This window comes from Bison bison, unplaced genomic scaffold (genome assembly GCF_000754665.1).
Source record: "Bison bison bison isolate TAMUID 2011002044 unplaced genomic scaffold, Bison_UMD1.0 scf7180017864115, whole genome shotgun sequence".
Taxonomy (NCBI): domain Eukaryota; kingdom Metazoa; phylum Chordata; class Mammalia; order Artiodactyla; family Bovidae; genus Bison; species Bison bison.
Genome location: NW_011494687.1, coordinates 2,064,948 through 2,084,305, shown reverse-complemented (window position 1 = coordinate 2,084,305; position 19,358 = coordinate 2,064,948). Strand labels below are relative to the sequence as shown.

Below are 19,358 nucleotides of genomic sequence, written 5' to 3'. Positions count from 1 at the left end.
CTAGTATCTACCATTAATAGATTTGGTGACCCTTGGTGCTGTAGATGGACAGCACCCTTCTGACATGTTGCAGTGACCCCTAGTGGCAGAAAGGCAGTACTGTGGCTACCAACCACTATCACCAGGCACAAGGCAGGAGGGAGGGGCCCGTGTCCAGGGGACACTGGGCAGTGCCGATGTAGCCCCTAGGAGGGGATAGCAGGAGTTGAGGGACAACCATTTAGTAAAAGTTCTGAGATGATTAAAAAAGCGGGAGAAACAAAGAAGCTGAGGGCAAGGAAGGAAGCAACCTGAGACTGTTCAGAGGAAGCGGCCTGAAACTACCTGAAAGTGCAGGTCTGCGGCAGCCCCTGTAGGAGATTAGCTGGCTGCCGTCTCTTGGTGGAGAGGGAACAGCTTGGCCTGGTCCTCAGCCTCGTAGCCGCATGGCAGGTCACTCCTGGAAGAAGAGACCCAACACAATCACAGCGTTGTCAGCTCCCGTAGAAAGGACAGCATTCCTGTCACTTTGCTCTCTCATCATGCCTGTGAGATAACCAAGGACAGCAACACTGGGAAAATCAAGGCCAGAGAGATGGAGCTGATCTGCCCAAGGTCACAAAGTTCCCCAACACAGGAGAGAAACCCAGGTCATCAGACGTCCATGGCGGTTTTCCCCCTGCCCCCACAGCTGCAATGGCGAGGAGCCACAGGGCGGACTGGAGGAGGGGACAGTGCTCTACACAGAGGCAGGGGAGTGACTGGATCTCCTGGACAACATGGTGATGGTGAGAGTGGCTCTCATTTCCTCCTCCTCTCCCCAAAGGCTCTGGGGAACCCCTAAATTGGGCACAAGGGAAAGGTAACCATTTCTTCTGTTCTCACCCAGAGAGCCCAAGAGCAGTGGGGACTGGCGTACCTATTGTCATTGATATCTGTGGCATTTCCTGTAGAGATCGCCGTGGAGAACACAGGATTGGAAGAAGGGAAAAAAGAGATGTGTTACAAGCAGTCTCCTCAAACCCTCTCTCATCCTAACTCCTTGAAGAAAAAGGTAAGAGTCTTGGGAATATAGTTGCCATCTTGGTCTGTGGCACTCTGTCTTCAGCCACTCTGAGCTGCATCATTGTTTTGTTTGACCTAATACAATCATGTAAAGTTTAAAAATAAAATAAATTAAAAAAAAAAAAGTCTCCCTGAGCCCTCATAGAGGAGAGGAGAATGGAAGGCAAGGGGCAGGGGAGGGAAGGGACTGCTGGGGACAGGCATGTGACCCCACTTCTAAAAACCCAAGACCCTGAAGGGCTGCACAGTGTTTGAGCTGTAGGCACAGGGTCACTTATTCTTCTGATACTTTCCAGTTTGCCCTGGGGATCCCAAAGGCTGGTGACCCATCTTGTTCACTCACCATTGTCCATGTTGGCCTTCTGGTAGGAAGTCAAGGGGCCACCAGAAGACGTGGCCCCACTGCTGGTACAGGAGTTTGCAAAGCTGGATGGAGAAGAAGAGAGAGATGCAACATCTAGTCCCCACCTTCCACTATTCCAAGGACCACTGATCCACACTCACCCTCAGGGTGGAACCATCCACCCTGCCCCCAAGACCAGAAGACAACAAACATGGCCGAAGATTAGGAGGGCAGATGCCCACCTTCTAATCAAAGGTCTGAAGTTGAGAAAGGGTTAGAAATGAAGCTACTTAGGAAAAGAATTGAATCCCACCCAATAATTAACCCAATCTTATGTCTTATAAGGTGCAGAGAGCCTTGGGTTGGGGCTCCGCCTATGCCCACAGTCACTCACTACATATCTGAGGTGGAACTAGGTGCGGCCTGCAGGTACAAGTTCTGGTAGTTCTGGAAGAGGCTGTTGGTGTAACTGATGCACTCGGGGCTCCGGGTGCCATAGGGGTTGGTGGGTGAAGATGCCGGGTAGTGGCCAGGCCGGACGGGTTTGGCTGCGGCAAAGAAAGGAAAACGACCGTGAAGAGACCACCTGTCCTCTGCAGTCACTCTGGGTCCCAGAGCTACAGTTGAACTGAGTTGCTTATAAGATAGTAATTCACTTTCTACTTTTTGGGGCGGGAGTGGTGGGGTGAGGCTGGGGTGGGGTTGCTTAACACCAAGGAATTTGCCAGGATCCCCCGGAGTGTGATCCCATTGCCCTCTCACCAATCTGGGCAGAATGGCCCCGCTTGCCAGAGCTCTTGTAACGCACGGCCTCCTTGATGCGGTCCACCTCCTGCTGGTACCGACGCTTGTCCTTCATGGCACCCTCCTTGGCCTCCTTCAGTGCACCCTCCAGGGCCTTAACTCTCTCAGCCGTAGCCCTAAGTCGTTTTTCCAGTTTAGGAAGCTCACAACGCAGATCTGCATTGTCACGTACCAGCTGTGGGGTGAGCCCCAGGTCAGAGGCCGGGAGAAAGGCGGACGAGGACGAGGACGAGGTGCCGGAGTTGGGGGTGGGGGTGCGGGCAGGAGAGAGAATACAGAAAAGTCCCATCAGGGAGGCAGATGCTGGATGCTGTGTTGTCTCCTCCAAAGGCCTCGTTCCCTTTACCTAACTGCTGCTCTGGAAAGTGCTTTCCTTCTTCCTTCAGCAAACAGGGGCCAGGCATTAAAAAGTTACATCGTTTTCTGCAGCAAAACATGTCAACTCCTCTGTAGCCCAGAACTCTTTCTTTTTTTTTTAAGTCACTTAAAAAAAAAAAATTCAACCAAGGAATGATGCATGCTCCAGATTAATCTTTAGTTTTTAGCCTAGAACTCTTGTGACAGTGCCCTGTTCTTGTCTCTTCCTGGCCTAAACACCACCAAATCCCCAGTATCTCACAGCTGGTGCCAGACCAACAGCCCCAGGGCAACCATGGGGACAAGGCACCCCCCTTACCCAGAGATGGCTATGTGGGCATGCACAGGGCAAGGCAGCAAGAGCACGGTAGCAGTTTGGAGGGTGGATATGGGGCTGAGCACAGGTTCAATGCAGTGCAGAGCAGGAGCAGAAGCTGGAATACAGGCGCCCCCCACACATCCACACATCCACACGGCTGCCCCATAGGAAGGAAAGAAAATGTTTGAGGTCTCACAAACATTTGTGCTTATTACCTTCATGTTTGAGGATTTCCTGGGCCGGCCCTCTCCCCATTATAATTAAGCTAGAGCAACGGTAGCAACCACCTTAAGGCCAGGAAGAGACTTCCTGATCTTTTTACACTGTCTCACGCAATGACTGGGGGCCTACAGATTGCAGAAGGAGCCGGCCTTGGAAGATATCAGGTACATCGATGTAGCAGGGGACACTGGGAGAATTGTCCCTTTCATTTTGGACAACTTACAGATCATAAACAATATTTTTGCTGTGACAATAACTCAGTTCAATTTGTCACAGCCTGCAGCCCTGGCTATTTAAGGTCCTGTTTAACTGAGAGATTTCTACATCTCTAGTGTTTTCCTTTCTAGTCTTGTGTCCCCTGAGGGATGAAATTAGGAGGAGTCCTAGCCTATAGGTGAGTAGTTTCTGATCTTTGAGACTTAGAACAGAGGCATGGGGGTGAGGGGTGGAGAGGGAAGAAGAAAACAGCCTGTGATGTCCTGAAATGTGCCACAGTGCAGATGAACTTGGAGGACATTATGCTAAGTCAAATGAACTGGGTGCAGAAGGACAAATTCCAGATTACTCCACTTAGATTCTACTGAGATTCTTAAAGCAGTCAAAATTAAAAAGGCAGAAAGTAAAATGGGGGTTTCCAGGGGTTGGAGAGAGTGGGGAATGAGGTTATTTAATAGGGATGGAGTTTCACTTCTACAAGATGAAGACTTATGGAGCGGGATGGTGGGGATGGTTGCACTACATTACGAACGGATTTAATACCACTGAATGGTACACTGCAAATGATTAAAGGTGGTAAATGTTATGTGTATTTTACTACAATAAAAAGTTGCGGGGGGTGGGGTGAGGAGGGAAGCAATGTAATATGCACTTGGAGAGAGAAGGAAAATGAACACAAAAATTAAAAAGAATGGCAAAACTGATTACAAATGTTTTTTCTTTTAACTTTTCTATAATGTTGTCACACTGTTTGATAATAAGCACAGGAGAAAAGATGGTAGTAAGGCCTTCTGCAGGTCCAAATAAAATAAACCCTGTGTACCATCACCGGGCCACAGCTCTAGGATTTTTTTTTTTTTTTTCTCATTATTAAATAAGAAGGTGTCCTGGGTATTTACTGTATATGCTGGGTATGGCACTGGGAAGAAAAGCTGAAGCTCTAGTTTGATGAGAATATGAGCGTAAAAGGCATTTTAAGGTGGATTTGAAAGGACAGGAATGAAGAATAGGTTAGGGTTTATTCTCAGAATTGTTTAAAGAGCCAGCTGACAGTGTGTTGCACCGGTCTTCAAGGCTCAGCTGTATGGCACTAGGGAGGGTTACCTGCTCTGTGGGCACCAAACATTTCCTGTCCTGACTCCTTTGGACTGCCCCTGTCACCTCCCCACCCCATACCTTTGAAACCCAGTCTTCCACCTAAGGAACCGCAGCAGCAAGGAGGGGGACAGAGAGGCAGCAACTTAATACACAGGAGTTTTCACTGGCCCCGACCAGGGGCTGCCTGGGCCATTTGGGACAACATCGTGTCATTTCTCTGCATGCCTGCCCCAGGCCTAGGCAGATGGAGTCCTCGCCACGAGAGAAAGCCCAGCTCCCCTGGCTGCCTCTGGCTCAGTGCTCTCCACTCCGGCCACGGTCTGCCCAGCGTCCCTCACGTAGTCCCAGGCCCACGCCTCTGAAACTTCTATTGGTTTCCACCTCACCCTCCAACAACATAGGCCTGGGAATTCCACTTGAGCAGAGGCAGGTTGGGAGCTTTGGGAAAGGGAAAACAGGCATAGAACCGAGAACAGGGTAAACGTGGAACCAAATACAGCATAAAGAAGGTGTCAGTAGGAAAGGGAAGAGGGAAAGGGAAAGAGGACATGCAATAAGATTTTTCTAAACCCAAGGGCCTCTGAGGATTTAGGGATCCCAGGCCTCAAGAGTTCTCTTCACCCCTTGCCCTCGCTCTTACCTGTTTGTGAACCTTTGTAAGCTGTTCCAGGTTGTTCTCAAGAAAGGAAATCTTCTGCTTTTGGGAGTGAATCCCCCCACTGTCCTCGGGCTCCATTTCTGCACTCTGAGGAGAGACAGGGCGGAGGAAAGATACGGCCATCCTGAGGCCAGTCAGGCCCCACTCAGACCAGGCCCGGAAGCCCCGCTGAAGGCCGCAGGAGATGGAGAAACTTGAGGACAGGAGGGGGATATGGGGGCTGGGAAGACCCCAAGGCAGCACTCACTTTCTTGACTCGAGTCGTGACGTCTTGAACGAACAGTTTGCGAAGGTTGTGGAGGGTCTGGAGTTCCCGGGCCTGCAAAGAATGATGAAAAATTGGGGGCCACCAAATACAAGGTCACCATTCCCCCTCCAAAACTACTGGATCCTTCAGTCTCTCCAGACAAGTGAGTCACTCATCTTTTTACAAAAAGGTGTGTCCTGATCATACCACAGGCTTACTTCCCAGAAAGGCGGGAGAAATAGGGTGCAGAAGAAATCAGAGGGAGGGTTGGACACTGAAGCCACCCCTCCCCACCCCCCCGTTGGCTTGGCACAGAAGGGAAGTCACTCACAACTGTCTCCTCCAGACCCTTAAGGTCCTGCTTGGACTGCTCATGTCGCTCGTACAGAAATCTGGAGGAAGACAGAAACAGAAAAACCACTCAGGGCCACCCTGCCCCTCTGTCCCTCCTCCATTCCTTGATCTATATTTTATTATTACTTACTATACTAGTTACTCATGTTCACAGTGCATAAATGAAAAAAGTAAGATGAGTTCCAATAAAAAGCCCATGATTCTACCACTTACAGATCAAACCACCGTGAACATTCTGGTGTCCATCTTTCCAGACTCTTCCATGCATGTGGCTCTCACATAAATGTTACAAGATTATACCATTCCTACTGTTGATAACCTGCTTTTTACACTTCATGGAACATCATCCACATCTTTCCATGTCAGCTAATACTGAACAGAAGTCTCCTTTATTTTCCCCCTCGCCATCAAGTTGTTCTTTTGAAGACCTTGCCTCCTGTGGTCACCATGTTCCCATCTAGATCGTGTCCTGTTCCTGAGGTATGTGTGAGTAGCCGTCTGAGCCCGTGTGGTCTCAGGTCTGCAGGCGGACCCGTCACTCACGTCAGCTCCTGGAGTTTGGTGCTTTTCTCATGTTCTTCATTCTTCAGCTTCTCGTAGTCAGCCTGGAGCTTCTCCAGCTCTAACTGGAGTTTCTGATTCAGGCTGCGGAGAGCAAGAGGTATTGGGGAGAACAAGGAGATGTCAGCGAGGGACAAAGAGGAGACTGACTCCTTCAACACTTTCCTTCTTGCACACGAGTCCTCATAGGGTTGACACATCTACTTCAGGGTATATTAGAGGCGGACTCAGGCTACCGCTTCCACAGCAGAATAAGGGGCCCTGAACTATCAAATCAGAGAAGCCTGGAGCATAGGGACTAGTCCTCACTCCTTGTACCTCCTGGAGCTGGACTGCAAAGTCATGTCTTTGCTGGGGCATGATCCATGGAAGTTAAAGAACTGGATCCTGGTGCAAGAGGGAGTGTGTGCGTGGGCCCAGGAAGATGAGGGGACCAGGTGGAGACTGGAGCCACCCTGGGGAACTCTTACTCTTTGAGCTCATCAATGGTCTTCTGCTTCTCATTGATCTCGTCCCGGAGCCGGGCCAGCTGCCGGTGATGGGCCTCCCGGTGGCTCTCCATCTGCAGCTCCAGGGCCTTCTGCAACACAACCCCACCCAAGTTCAATGCCAGACTCCCAGCCACCAGCTTGGTGAGGGCCCTGCCAGGCCCCAGTCTCCCCAACACTTTCCCCACTTGCCTTCACATCTTCTGTGTCCTGTGTGTCTGGTTCCTTGTCCTTCAGAGCCACCTCATGCACAGTTTCTGAGGGAGAGGGAGGAAGCAGTTTATATCACACCTACCACCTCCAGACAGAACTTCACATTGTGACCAGAGCGCCAGGCAGTGCAGGGCACATTTACCCTTAGAATGGGCCCACAGGGATGTTCTTCTGGGTGAGAACTATCCAATTTCATACAGCAGGGACAAAGGATGATGGAGGGTTTATGGTTCATGTAAAATGAGCTACATGCAAAATCATGCTAAGCAGCACGTGAGTTGGACTCCAGGATTTCAGTCTAATGCTTTGGTGAGTGTGCTGACTTTTCTGTGATGTTTGTCACTTTGCCTCCTGACACCCTCTCTGATCTCAGGTCCCAGGATGGGTTGGTTGGAGGTTTAAGCAGGTCTCACCTTGGGCCTGGAGCTTGGCCAGCTCGTCACTCAGGGAGTCATAGGACTCTTCCAGGTGCCGTTTCTTGAGTTCCACGCTCTGCATGTATTCCGTCAGGGAGCGGATCTTGGCCTCATGCTGGTGGGGTGAGGGTTGGTGAAGAAGATGGATAGAGTCAAGGACCCAACTCCAGGCAGCACAGACCTTCACAGGCTCCAGCTCTCCCCTCTTCCTGCTACACCTTCCACCAGGATGCAGGCTCGAGGGCCATTCCTCTGGAGACCCTTGCTTTAGACTCTCTTGGTTCAGAGGGCAGTATCCCCCTGCACCTTCACTTCTCTAGCCTGGACCCTCTCCTGCTTCCCCTAGCTCTTCTGTCCTTGACTTCAGTTGACCCTAGGCGGCTGCTAGCAGTCATCCCACAACCACAGAGTTGCCTGCCCTCTCCCACGGCACCCAGAGGCTCTCTACCTCTGGCACTCACCTGGGAGATAAGGAGTTGGCAGGATGAGAGCTCCCGCCCAGTCACTTCCATCTTGCGGTGACATTCGACCTGAAGGTTCTCCAGCTGCCGGCACCGCTTGACCACAGACTTGACTTCAGATTTGATTTTGCTGATGTAGAGTCGGGCCACCGTGAACTCCTCCTCAATGGCCCCACTAATCTCCACTGGCTGTGGGGTGAACATGGGAGGGAGGAGGTGCCTCTTTGCTCCTGGGAAGCCCCTATCCATTTCCTTCTACTCGGCCTAGCCCAGCACACACCCACAGGCACAGGGACTCCAGTGGGACAGGTATGTTCCAAACAACTTTTAGCAGCTCTGTACCACCTGGTTTTTCACACTGAATCCCTCTCTGCATTCAACAATCTGTTCCGACAGTCACCCTCTTCCCTTCTATAGAGAAACAGGATATTCTGTAGTCAGACTGATCCACTTGATCACACAGATGGGGCCTTGTCACTGCCACGGATCTATCTATATCATTCCTAATTTTGTGCCCCCATCTCCAAATCCTGCTAAAAGCACATCTCCACTGCTTCCTTATCCAGCAATGTGAATTTCACCAGGTATGTAGATCTAAAATGTGTATTTCAGTTGAGTCTACGCAAACTTCTGCGTGTTTTCCTGTGTCTAGTTTGCAGGTGTCCTTCCTGGATCTTGTCCTCCTCCTCTCAGTATCTCTGAGGACATGAGTGTCTCACCTACACCTCCCACCATTTCCCAGAACAAGAAAGATCTGAACAAGGCCGCCATGTCTTTCTCCACTCACCAGCTTAATCTCTCCATTGCCCACGATGACACTGAACTCACTCAGGTCCTTCATCAGCCCATTCAGTACCTCAGCAATCCGTTTTCGCTGGTGTCCACTGACCTCCTGCAGCCGCTGCAACTCAGACTCCAGGGACAGCATAGTGGCCTGGGGACAGTCCTTCAGGTCATGCCAGCACCATCTTCCTGCTTCCCTCCCCCACCTAGCCAGAGGCCTCTCCCTTCATGCATGACCCTGATGGTTGCTACAAAGAGAACACAAGCCCTGCAGAAGGGTCTGGAAGAGAGAGTGGTCAGGACGGTGAAGTGCAGTGATGGGGTGGGAGAGGGGCCCACCACGAACTGAAAGACAGCACAAAGGTACAAACACGATACCACCCTCTTAGAAAGCAGAGTTCCCTCTGGACACAGAAGGTGTTCTGAGGTCAGGGTGCTCCTGGCTGGCCACTCACCACCTTCTGAGACAGCTCATCCACCAGAAGCTGGTTCTGCTGGCTCTTCTCCTCCACCTCCTGGGACTTCTGGTCATAGTTCATGGCCAGCTCCTCCAGAGCCTGCAGCACTTCCTTCACCTCATCTTTTGCGGCATCATTCTCTGACTGCAGGTGGCTCAGCTCCCGCTGGACCTTCTCATTGTCTCCTCGAGTGGACACCAGCAGCTGCAAGGGAGGGGCGGGTCATGAGCAGGAGTCTTCTGCCAGTGATCAGCTCGCCAGCTCCTTGGCCTGGGGAAGCTGAGCCCCCCTTACCCAGGTATAGCTCTAGGAGAGAGGCAAGGGTCCAAGCAAGAGTCAAGAGGAATGGGGCTTTCAGCTTCATAGAAATAGGGTACCATAATGAAGGAGCACCCAGACTCCAGCTTCTGTGCTTTAAGCAAAACCCCAACTAAGCCCCCAGATTTCTGTTGTCTCGGGGAGGTGACTAACCCCTAAGCAGAATGCCCCTTCTTCCATCTTTCCAGAAAAGGTCTTTTTCATGCCTTTCAGGGATGGACACACAGCCCTCTCCTCTCTTGTCTTGCCCTCCTTCCCATTACCTCTTCCTGGTCCAGCATTTGCTGCTTGAGCTTCTCTATGAGTTGGCTCTGCTGGTTGATCTCATCATCCTGTCGGAGGCAAGGGGATAAGATGGAATGAAGGGAAGCTTCTCATTCCAGTTTAGACTTGGGAGCTTGGGGCAGATATGGATCTTAATAAAAAATTTAGGCTTTGAGTTCAAAACATCCTAGGCCTTCCCTGGTAGTCCAGTGGCTATGACTCTGTGCTCCCAATATAGGGGGCCTGGGTTCTATCCCTGGTCAGGGAACTAGATCCCACATGCCACAACTAAGAGTTCCCATGCTGCAACTCAAGATCCCTCATATCGCAATGAAGATCAAAGTTCCTGAGTGCTGCAACTACGACCCAGCACAGCCAAATAAATAAATAAACATTTTAAAAAGAAAGAACGGAACTCTATATCCTAAAAAGAAAGAAGTCTTTTCCTCAGCTTCTCTCCTTGATTCCTGCCCTCACTTTTTAATTCCTTTCTTTCTGGAAGTTTGTATAACCTTGACAGTGCACAGCAAAAGCCTTCAAATGTTCACATCCTTTAACTGAGAAATCCCACTCCAGCACTCCATTCTAATTGAACCAAAGTCTTATATGGACAAGAGACAAAGATAGTCACTTCAAAGTTATTTATATAGCAAAAATAACCAACTAACAAAACACAAAACCCTAGAAAGCCTGTAAATAAATGGTTAAATGCATTCTGATAAATGGACTGTAAGGCAGCCATTTAAAAATACTTCAGTGAAGAATTGTTAACAAAGTAGGAAACCGCTCATTATATAATGTGGAATGAAAAAATCACATGTGAAGTTACATAGAGTATAATCTCAATTGTGTGGCTTTATTTGTGAATGGTGGGAGGAGGAATGATTGAAATTTTCTTCAATATGTTTTGATATATCGTCCACATTTCAATAACAAACATTCATCTCTTTTAAAATAAGGAAAAAAGTCAGGATAAGCTACTTTTGTGAGCCCTCGCTTAGCATCCCGCCAGGCTCACCGCCGTGCCCTGCCGGATGTCCTCACCTTGTCATCAAGCTGCTTGTAGAGGCGGCGGATCTCCTCCTCATACTTCTGCCGCTCCTCGGGCGCAATGCGCACTACAATGGATGAGTTGTCATTCACAGGTGTCTCCTCGCAGAGCTCGGCTCCCAGGGTGGCCTCCTCCCCGGCCAGGCGCTCTGTCTCAGGCACGTTCTCTCCTGGCGAAGCGGCAGAACAAGGTGAGGGATGGGGCAGGGACAGCTGCACCTGCGGGCCCTTCCTCCCTCACTGCCCATCGCAGAGACCTCCTGGCTTCCATGTCTCTTGCCCAGTGAACCGTCCACCTTTCTGGGGGTGGGGAATAAAGGATGTCAGCCCCCTCTCGCTTTCCCTCATGACTGCTCTACTGCATCCCTCCAGAAGCACAGTCCTCCTTGGAGGTCATAGGAGCCCTCTCTGGCTTTCTGCACCTGCAGGACCCCTCACTAACCATTGCGCCACCGGCTCAGCTCTGCCTCCAGCTTCGCAATCGTCTCCTTCTGAGCCTTTGTCTTCTCCTTCTCCTTCTCATATTTCTTTTTCCACTGCTCAGCAGTCAACTCCAGATTCACGGAGGCAGTGTTCTTAATGGTCTTTGCCCTGGAGAGGGGAACGAAGAGATGAGACCTCCATTAACGTTCATAAGACCCTGAGTGGAGAGCACAGCAGAGGCTGGGGCAGGGAGTAGGGGACCCCGCCACTGACCGCTGCCCGAACATCAGGGTGGACTTGGTCTCCGCGTCGTTGAAGCTGGATGGTGAGCAGCAGATGAACATCGTTGTTCGGCAGTTTCCTCCCAAGGAGTCCTGGAGAATCCGTGTCATTTTACTGTCACGATATGGAACGTAACTTTTCTGGAGGAAAAGGGAGGCCTCGAATCAGAAAAATTCAGCAGGGGAATCAGAAAAGATGGCAAGGGAGTTTCCTGGTGGCATAGTGGTTAGGATTACAGGGTTTCACTGCCATGGCCCGGGTTCAATCTCTGGTTGGGGAACTGAGATCCTGCAAGCCGCATGGCACAGCCCAAAAAAAAAGAAAGGATGGGACTTCCCTGGTGGTCATCCAGTGGTGAAGATTCTGTGCTCTGAATTTAGGGGGCCTGGGTTCAATCCCTGGTTGGAGAACTAGATCCCACATGCCACAACTAAAGATCCCACATGCCGCCACTAAGACCCGGCACAGCCAAATAAATAAAATAATTTTTTAAAAATATTTTAAAAAAGAAAGAAAGGATGGTAGTGCTTACTAGGGGTGGAGCAACCCATGAATTGGGCATGATGAGATGGGGGCATTAGGAGAAGGCAGAAGATGGGGTGAGGACCCGTAAGGAGCACTCACCGTGCCCTCAGCCAGCGCCGAGATCACGTTCCCCAGGGCCGACAGGGACTTGTTGATATTCTTGGCCTCATCCAGCACGGCTCCCTCAGCTCCAGTCTTGCTGACCTACCAGGGCACAAAGGGTGACTGTGTCATGAGGGGTTGCAGAGCGAGTAGGCTCCCCCCTCCTCTTCTCCACGTAAGTTGGCTTAGTCCAAGGAGAGGGGGATAGGAAAGAAGATGGAGAAGGCCCTCCTCTGGTCCCCTAAATGTTCTTGCTACAGACTCTCTCCCCTACATACACAATATTATACAATATTCCATTTATGTGAAATGTCCAGAAAGTCAAATCCAGAGTCAGAATGTAGATTAGTGCTTACCAGGGGTTGGGGGATGGGAGACTAGGGCATGACTGTTAACAGGTGATGAAAAGGTTCTGGAATCAGTGGTGATGATGCACAACCTTGCAAACACACTGAATTGTATACTTTAAAATGGTGAACTTCATGGTATGTGAATTCTAGCTCAATGAGAGTTATTTTGATTTTTAAAAAGGCTACCCCCCCGCTCAAGGCTTCCTTCCCTGCCCCCTTCACCGTGGCAGGAACCCCACCTTCTCGCTTCCTGCCAGGTCCACTAGATACAGCTTCCCACTCAGCTTCTGCTCAGTCTCCATATTTTCCTGCTTGATGTTGATGAGGAAGATGCTATGGCTTCGAGAGCTGTGTTCATTCATGTCTGTAAGAGGCAGGACAAGACAGTCCTTATACCAAACTCTGTGGAACGAAGCCCTCAGTCCCCAGCTTCCACAGACCACTGCCCCCACCCGCTGAGAGAGGGGTTATCCGCCAGGACTAGCCCAGCCGCTACGTATCCCTGGTAGGAGGGGTGCAGGGTCTCACAGACAAGCATCTCTCCTCCGGAGGAGGACACAGACTTCCCCTGCCCATTTTCAAGTCCCTCAGCCCCCAGGGGCACAGAGGAGAGGCAGACGCCAGACTCAAGAGCCCCTGATCTCCCCCACTCACTGGTGACAGCCACATGACGATTTGATTTCCCTTCATCAATCACATCTAAAATCTCCTCCGGGCTGGACACAAAGCGCTCAGTACAACCCTGCAGGGGGCAAATGGACAGTGACCCCCTACACTTTGGTCTACAGATTAAATTACCTGCACAGTGACCAAATGACCCTTCAAGGCAGTGCCTTTGTCCAGGCCCCAGACTCCTCCCCAGTCCAGGCTGTCCGCCCTCCGGCTCCTGGGCCGTGATATCCCCTCCTCCTGTGCCCGTGCTCTCAATACCCTGGCCCCACCTGCTTGCCCCAGCCCCGATCTCACCTTGACAAATGGCACCCGGTTCTTGTCCTCATGCACAGACAGATTTGTCTTGGTCACTGAATCAAGACAATTCAGGGTGAGCAAGGCCAGCACTTCCACTCCCCCACCTACCCAACCCCTTTACCCTGCAGTCTGCTCAGATGGATGATTCTTCTGTGTTCAAAAGGGAAGAAGACTCCCCTGTGAAGCCTAAACTCCCTGCTCACTCTGAGGGCTGTTTGTCCTCCTGCAGGATTCCAGCCCCAGGGCTCCAGCTAGGCTGAGGTTGTTTGTATGTGGGCCTGGGCATCTAAGCTCATCTTCTGACCCTTTCGGTTTTTGGAAATTCTTGGTGAGTGAAGGCAAGGGCCACAAGTACAAGTGTGTTTGTCCTCGTATGCCTGCTGCATCTCTCACCAAACAGCACCTAAGCCCAAGAGGCCAAGAACACTGTGATCATTCTCTTCCTTGCCCTCCTCACCCCCGACCCACCCACTGGGATTACACACCACTCACCATCCAGAAGGTCACGGATTTTGTCCAGGTAAATCTCAAAGTAAGAAACCTGGGTTAGGAAGAAAGGAGAAGTATAAAGTGATGGGGGCCTATCTTAAATCTGATTCAGGTATCACAGGCTAATGTGATCCACTCAAATAGTGGTGGTGGGAGGGAAAGGGCAGAAGAGACTATTTTGGCAGAGAAGAACTTAGGTAACCACGGGGGAGAATAAGTTGGGGCGTGGAGGATCTCAGTGGGTTCATGCTAGATCCTCCCCTCCCAGTCCCATAAGAGGATGCCCAGTGGTCATGCCCTGATCACCTTGATATGGAACTCAAGATTCTCATCCATGGAATAGATGTGGTTGAAGATGTCTCGGGCAATTCGAGGAATGATTCCCATCAGCTGGGGGTCATGCAGCTTTCCCTGGGGAGTAAGGGTAAGGGTATTCCAAATGAGGCTGGGGCTCAGGAGGAATCAGACAGTTCAGAGAGAGGCAGACGAACACAGAGGTAATAGCTGCTAAGAAGACCATCCTGACTTAGGGGATGGTCACTACCTTTAGTGGAAGGAAGAGGGAACTGAGCAGCCCTTTGAACTGTCATTGCTGCTGCTTTTCCAGGCAAAAGAAGAAAACTGGCGTAGTGGAAAGGAAGGTGAACTGCAGCAGGCTGAAGGGAGTCCATTAAACTTCCACAATAACACTGCCCTCCCAGTGTTACACAATAACACTGTACCAGGCAGCCCTCATTCCGAGATCTCCCCACACTGAGACTCCTTGGCCTCCCATTAACACTCCCAACCTCTCTCTCCCATAAAAGTTAGAACCCTCACCTCCATAGTATGTGTCTTCCCTGAGGATGTCTGTCCATAAGCAAAAATGGTGCCATTGTAGCCAGCTAGGACATCTGGAAGAGATGGCAGAGAAAGACCACTGCTAGAGAGAAGCAGAGTAGGGAATGGGAGCTTGAAAAGGTACACTCTCAAAATACACTCATTACCTTTGACAATCTGCATGGCACAGGCATGATAAACTTGCTCCTGAGTCGTGTTTGGGGGAAATACACGGTCAAAGACATATGGCTTCCCCTGGAGTGGAAATAAAAGACGGCAGACATCAGTAGGGAGGTGTGGGGAAGAAGAAACCCCTGAAAAGGCACCTGTTCCTCAGCCTTCTGTACTCATGGACAATTATGGGGATGAAGGGAACCAAAGAGAAGCAAAGCTTAGTATTGACACCAGGATTGTACCCATGGGCTAGAACGCCACTGAGGAGTGTCACATGGCGATACTGCATGAGAGGACCCCAGCCTTGGTGTGACAAACTCACCATCCCAGATCCCCTGCCTGGGATCAAATGAGAAAAGACAACAGGACTACAGGCTGTAGAGAGTGAAGAACAACATACTGACATTAAAAATCTACCACTAAGTTATAAAAACATCTTCCTCAATAGATCCACATGTTCTGATATGAAAAGATGTTGACGATGTATTATAAGTGGAAGATGCAAAGTTAGGGACAGATGTATAGTGTGTTGCCTACTGTGTAAATGAAACATACAAATGCTGAACTACTGAGCTGTTATGGAAATATTAACACAAGCTCTGTCTTTGTGAAAAAACATATGAAATCAGAAATACAGTTCTCCCTTTAGGGAAACAGCTTTAAGTAAAGAGAAACTGTGAAGCAAATCACTCAGACCTGCAAGTATCTTGTTCAATTCAGGTAATGTTATATATCATGTGTGCTGATAAGAATGCTAAAGATACAAAATATTTACAACCCAGGGACCCAAAGAGAATAGATTTGCTATCTGATCATATTAAAGGGAAGATCTCTGGTACAATTCAATGAGACTCTGCTTGCTTTCCACTGTGACAACTTTTCAGTCATATTTTCCCATTATTTGCTATAAAGAAACTATGACATAGTTGTCAAATTATTTTGCTACAGAGTCCGTCTTTATTCAACTGATAGGTTAACCTCCAAGTCTACAGACACCAGAGTTTGGGAGACATATTTTAACTAAGACAAATCATAAGCATTGGAGAAGGCTGGAGATGTGGGTCTGGGCATATCTACAATACTGCACTGACATAGGTAAACTTTTTTTCCAAAAGGAATTGTACAAAAAATATTAACAATGATTACTTCAGAGAGAGAAACTGGGAGGGAGAGGTGGCTTTCATTTTTCATTTTATCCTGGAAGGTTTACATTTTTAAACCAGGTACAAGTATTATATTTTTTATTTTTTAATGCCAAAGAGAGTGAGAAAATAGTGTATTTTTTGTTTTTCTTTTTAATTCTTCCCAAAAAGGATATTTATACTAGTAAGTATTGTCTTTAATATTTAAAAGATTTTCAAAATCTGATTTATGATAAAAGTCAACCAGGAATATTTATCTGGTCTCTCTGTGGTGAGGGATTCTGAAGTCCCAAAAACAGAATCCACAAAGAGAAAAAAGTTGTGAAAGTGCTCTCTGCAATGAAGGCAGTACTATAAACTGGTAGGGCCTTTCTGGAGGACAATTCTATTAAATATTCAAATGTCCATACTGGTAATACTCTGCCCACAGATTTCAATGCTAGGAATTCATATTGCAACTTGCTTTAAGCACTTAATGATGTGTGTACATGGATGTTCACTGCAGCCATTTGTATTAAAGAAAAGGAAGAAACAATTCAAACACCCATCAAGAAGATATTGGTTATACCTCCATGCTGCTGCTGCTGCTGCTGCTAAGTCGCTTCAGTTGTGTCCAGCTCTGGGCAACCCCATAGACGGCAGCCCACCAGGCTCCTCCGCCCATGGGATTTTCCAGGCAAGAGTACTGGAGTGGGTTGCCATATACCTCCATAATCTACTCCTATTACAATGAGCAAGTTTGGTTTACACGTCCAAGATCAAATACACGAAAAAATAAAAACAATTTGTGTAACATGATTATATATTTTAAAAAAGCATAGGAATAGAATAGTCTTAGAAAAAAGATACGGAAGACTGTATATAGATCTGTTAAAAGTGATTATCACTGGAAAGCAGAATGATAGGAACTTATGCTTATGACATTTTTTCTGTGACATGTAAATATTTTACAATGACATATTGCTTTGAAATTAAAGAGAGAAAATAGTATAGGTGAGTTACAGCAAAATGTGTAATAACATGATAAGGTACACACAAAATAATTTTAAGGAAAAGGTGGTTTTTAAAATAGTGTGCCGTGTAAAACACACACACACAAAAGAGTATATGAAGGATTATTCCATTTCAGTAAAAATGTATGGTATTATATATGTATACAAGGTACGTATATACATATGTATATGTATACATGTATATATACGTATACAAGGTATGTATATATGTATACCTTGCATAGAGAAACATGTTAACAGTGGTTATCCTCGGACAGTGGGACTTTAGGAGTTTTTTGCTATTTTTGTTCTTTTTGATTAAGATTTGAAAGTATTCTAAAATGAAAATATATAATTTTTAAAAAGGAAAATTTTTAATTTTAAAAACAAAGAGATTAATACTCTTACTATATAAAGAACTCTCATAAACTAGTAACAACAACAACAACAAAATTAACAGAAAAAACTAACAAAAAAATAACCAGAAATATATGGATAAGAGTTAGGTACTAACAACAGAAGAAACACATATGTTCAATAAACATAAAGATGTTTAACATTTTTGAAGGAAAAACAGTAACATCATTTTCCACCTATCAAACTGGAAAACAAAAACTTAATTGTAATACCCAGCATAGATGAGGGTTCAAGAAGGTATAATTTCTGTGAAAGAAGCACCTTCATTCTTTTCCGTTAGGACAGTATATCCATACTTTTAAGCGGCAATTCAGAAGTGTATAATCCAAAGCCTTGAATTGCACATATCCAGAGACCCAGATATTGTACTCCTAAGATTTGTACTATGGAACTATCTGTAGCAAATATTTGGCTACAAGAATGTTTATTATCAACACTGCTTATAGTAATGAGGATTTGAAAACAACAGAAACAAGTTACATTTAGGGGACTGGTTAATACAAGGAATTAATTATACTATGGCATGTACATATGTTTTATTCTTTGCTACTATTTAAAAGGATGACATAATAGAACACCAATATATCTCAAGAATGAGTTGAAAGAACTCAAACTCAAAGAGCACATACTGTATTATTCCCTTTGTATAAAGTTCAAGAGTAAACAACACTTACTTGTAGTGATGAAACTCAAAGTAGCAGTTGCCTTGGGGTGATACTCACAGGAAGGGGGCAAAAGGGAGCTTTCAAGGGGCAATCAAAATGCTCTAGATCTCAACCTGGGTAGTGGTCACACAGGTGTCCAAATATATTATAAAATTCATACAGCTGTTTGCTTAAGATTTGTGCACTCACTGTAGTATATTATACCTAAGTGCTATCATAAAGTAAAACATCACAAGATGATGTGATAATGGCCCTTAAAATATGAATTATGCACAAACTCATTGTTAATAAGAAAAAATGAATATTAGACTATATTAGCATTTTAATCTATCAAAGTGGCCAAAATAAAATAGTTTGATGATGGGACTTAATTGCTATGCCTGTCAATTAAAATGCCTTTTCTAGGGGAATTCCCTGGTGGTCCAAATGTTAGGACTCAACACTTCTACTGCAGGGGAAATGGGTTCAATCCCAGGTAAGGGAACTAAAATCCCACATGCCGCAGTGGCCTGGCCAAAAATAGTCTGATGATGCACTGCACTGGCTGGGCCCTTAAATATATTAATACATATGGTCATTCAATTGTTTGTAATAGCAAATGATTAGAACAAACCAAAATATCCATATTTATCAATAGCTGCTACTGCTGCTAAGTCGCTTCAGTCGTGTCTGACTCTGTGCGACCCCAGAGATGGCAGCCTACCAGGCTCTTCTGTCCCTGGGATTCTCCAGGCAGGAACACTGGAGTGGGTTGACATTTCCTTCTCCAATGCATGAGAGTGAAAAGTGAAAGTGAAGTCGCTCAGTCGTGTCCGACTCTTTGCGATCCCATGGACTGCAGCCCACCAGGCTCCTCCGTCCATGGGATTTTCCAGGAAGAGTACTGGAGTGGGGTGCCATTGCCTTCTCCATCTATCAATAAAGACCTGGCTAAATAAATTATGGCATATCTCTACAACAAATAATACAGTAGTTACAAAGAATGAGATAGATACTTATGTGCTGATGTAGAAGGATCTCTAAGACTCCTCGTTAAGTAAAAAAAAAAAAAAAAGCAAGGTACGGAACAGTATGTATAGTATGCTATCATTTGTATAAAAAAAAGTACATGCATGTATTAAATACATATGCATTTGCTTGTAAATGCATGGCATTCTTTTCGAAGAATCTACAGGAAACTGGCTATAAGGCTGCCTTCTGAAAGGGGAACTGGGTGGCTAGGAAAGAGAAGTAGGAAGGAGACTAAATTTTCACTGTGTATCTTTTTTTATATCATTTGAATTTTGTTACATGTACATGTAAGACATTCAAAAATTAACTAAAATTTTTTTAAAT

The 19,358-nt window shown here is 47.2% G+C and overlaps 1 protein-coding gene across 1 annotated transcript in view; it reads right to left on the bottom strand.

Annotated features, from left to right (window-relative positions):
* Positions 1 to 324: 324 nt before the first annotated feature.
* KIF5A (kinesin family member 5A) overlaps positions 325 to 19,358 on the bottom strand; it is a 25,460-nt gene continuing 6,426 nt past the window's right edge. The window contains exons 2-28 of the mRNA XM_010839337.1: positions 14,801 to 14,888; positions 14,634 to 14,707; positions 14,121 to 14,225; positions 13,818 to 13,866; positions 13,323 to 13,378; positions 13,011 to 13,098; positions 12,596 to 12,720; positions 12,004 to 12,108; positions 11,371 to 11,519; positions 11,117 to 11,265; positions 10,669 to 10,844; positions 9,624 to 9,692; positions 9,040 to 9,246; positions 8,589 to 8,735; positions 7,802 to 7,990; positions 7,338 to 7,455; positions 6,904 to 6,968; positions 6,694 to 6,803; positions 6,206 to 6,307; positions 5,640 to 5,700; positions 5,309 to 5,380; positions 5,044 to 5,148; positions 2,150 to 2,366; positions 1,782 to 1,935; positions 1,388 to 1,470; positions 899 to 926; positions 325 to 439 (exon numbers count right to left, since the gene is read on the bottom strand). Coding sequence (XP_010837639.1) covers positions 361 to 439; positions 899 to 926; positions 1,388 to 1,470; positions 1,782 to 1,935; positions 2,150 to 2,366; positions 5,044 to 5,148; positions 5,309 to 5,380; positions 5,640 to 5,700; positions 6,206 to 6,307; positions 6,694 to 6,803; positions 6,904 to 6,968; positions 7,338 to 7,455; positions 7,802 to 7,990; positions 8,589 to 8,735; positions 9,040 to 9,246; positions 9,624 to 9,692; positions 10,669 to 10,844; positions 11,117 to 11,265; positions 11,371 to 11,519; positions 12,004 to 12,108; positions 12,596 to 12,720; positions 13,011 to 13,098; positions 13,323 to 13,378; positions 13,818 to 13,866; positions 14,121 to 14,225; positions 14,634 to 14,707; positions 14,801 to 14,816 — 2,898 coding nt within the window. The 5' untranslated portion in view covers positions 14,817 to 14,888 and the 3' untranslated portion in view covers positions 325 to 360. The remainder of the gene's footprint in view (positions 440 to 898; positions 927 to 1,387; positions 1,471 to 1,781; positions 1,936 to 2,149; positions 2,367 to 5,043; positions 5,149 to 5,308; positions 5,381 to 5,639; positions 5,701 to 6,205; positions 6,308 to 6,693; positions 6,804 to 6,903; positions 6,969 to 7,337; positions 7,456 to 7,801; positions 7,991 to 8,588; positions 8,736 to 9,039; positions 9,247 to 9,623; positions 9,693 to 10,668; positions 10,845 to 11,116; positions 11,266 to 11,370; positions 11,520 to 12,003; positions 12,109 to 12,595; positions 12,721 to 13,010; positions 13,099 to 13,322; positions 13,379 to 13,817; positions 13,867 to 14,120; positions 14,226 to 14,633; positions 14,708 to 14,800; positions 14,889 to 19,358) is intronic.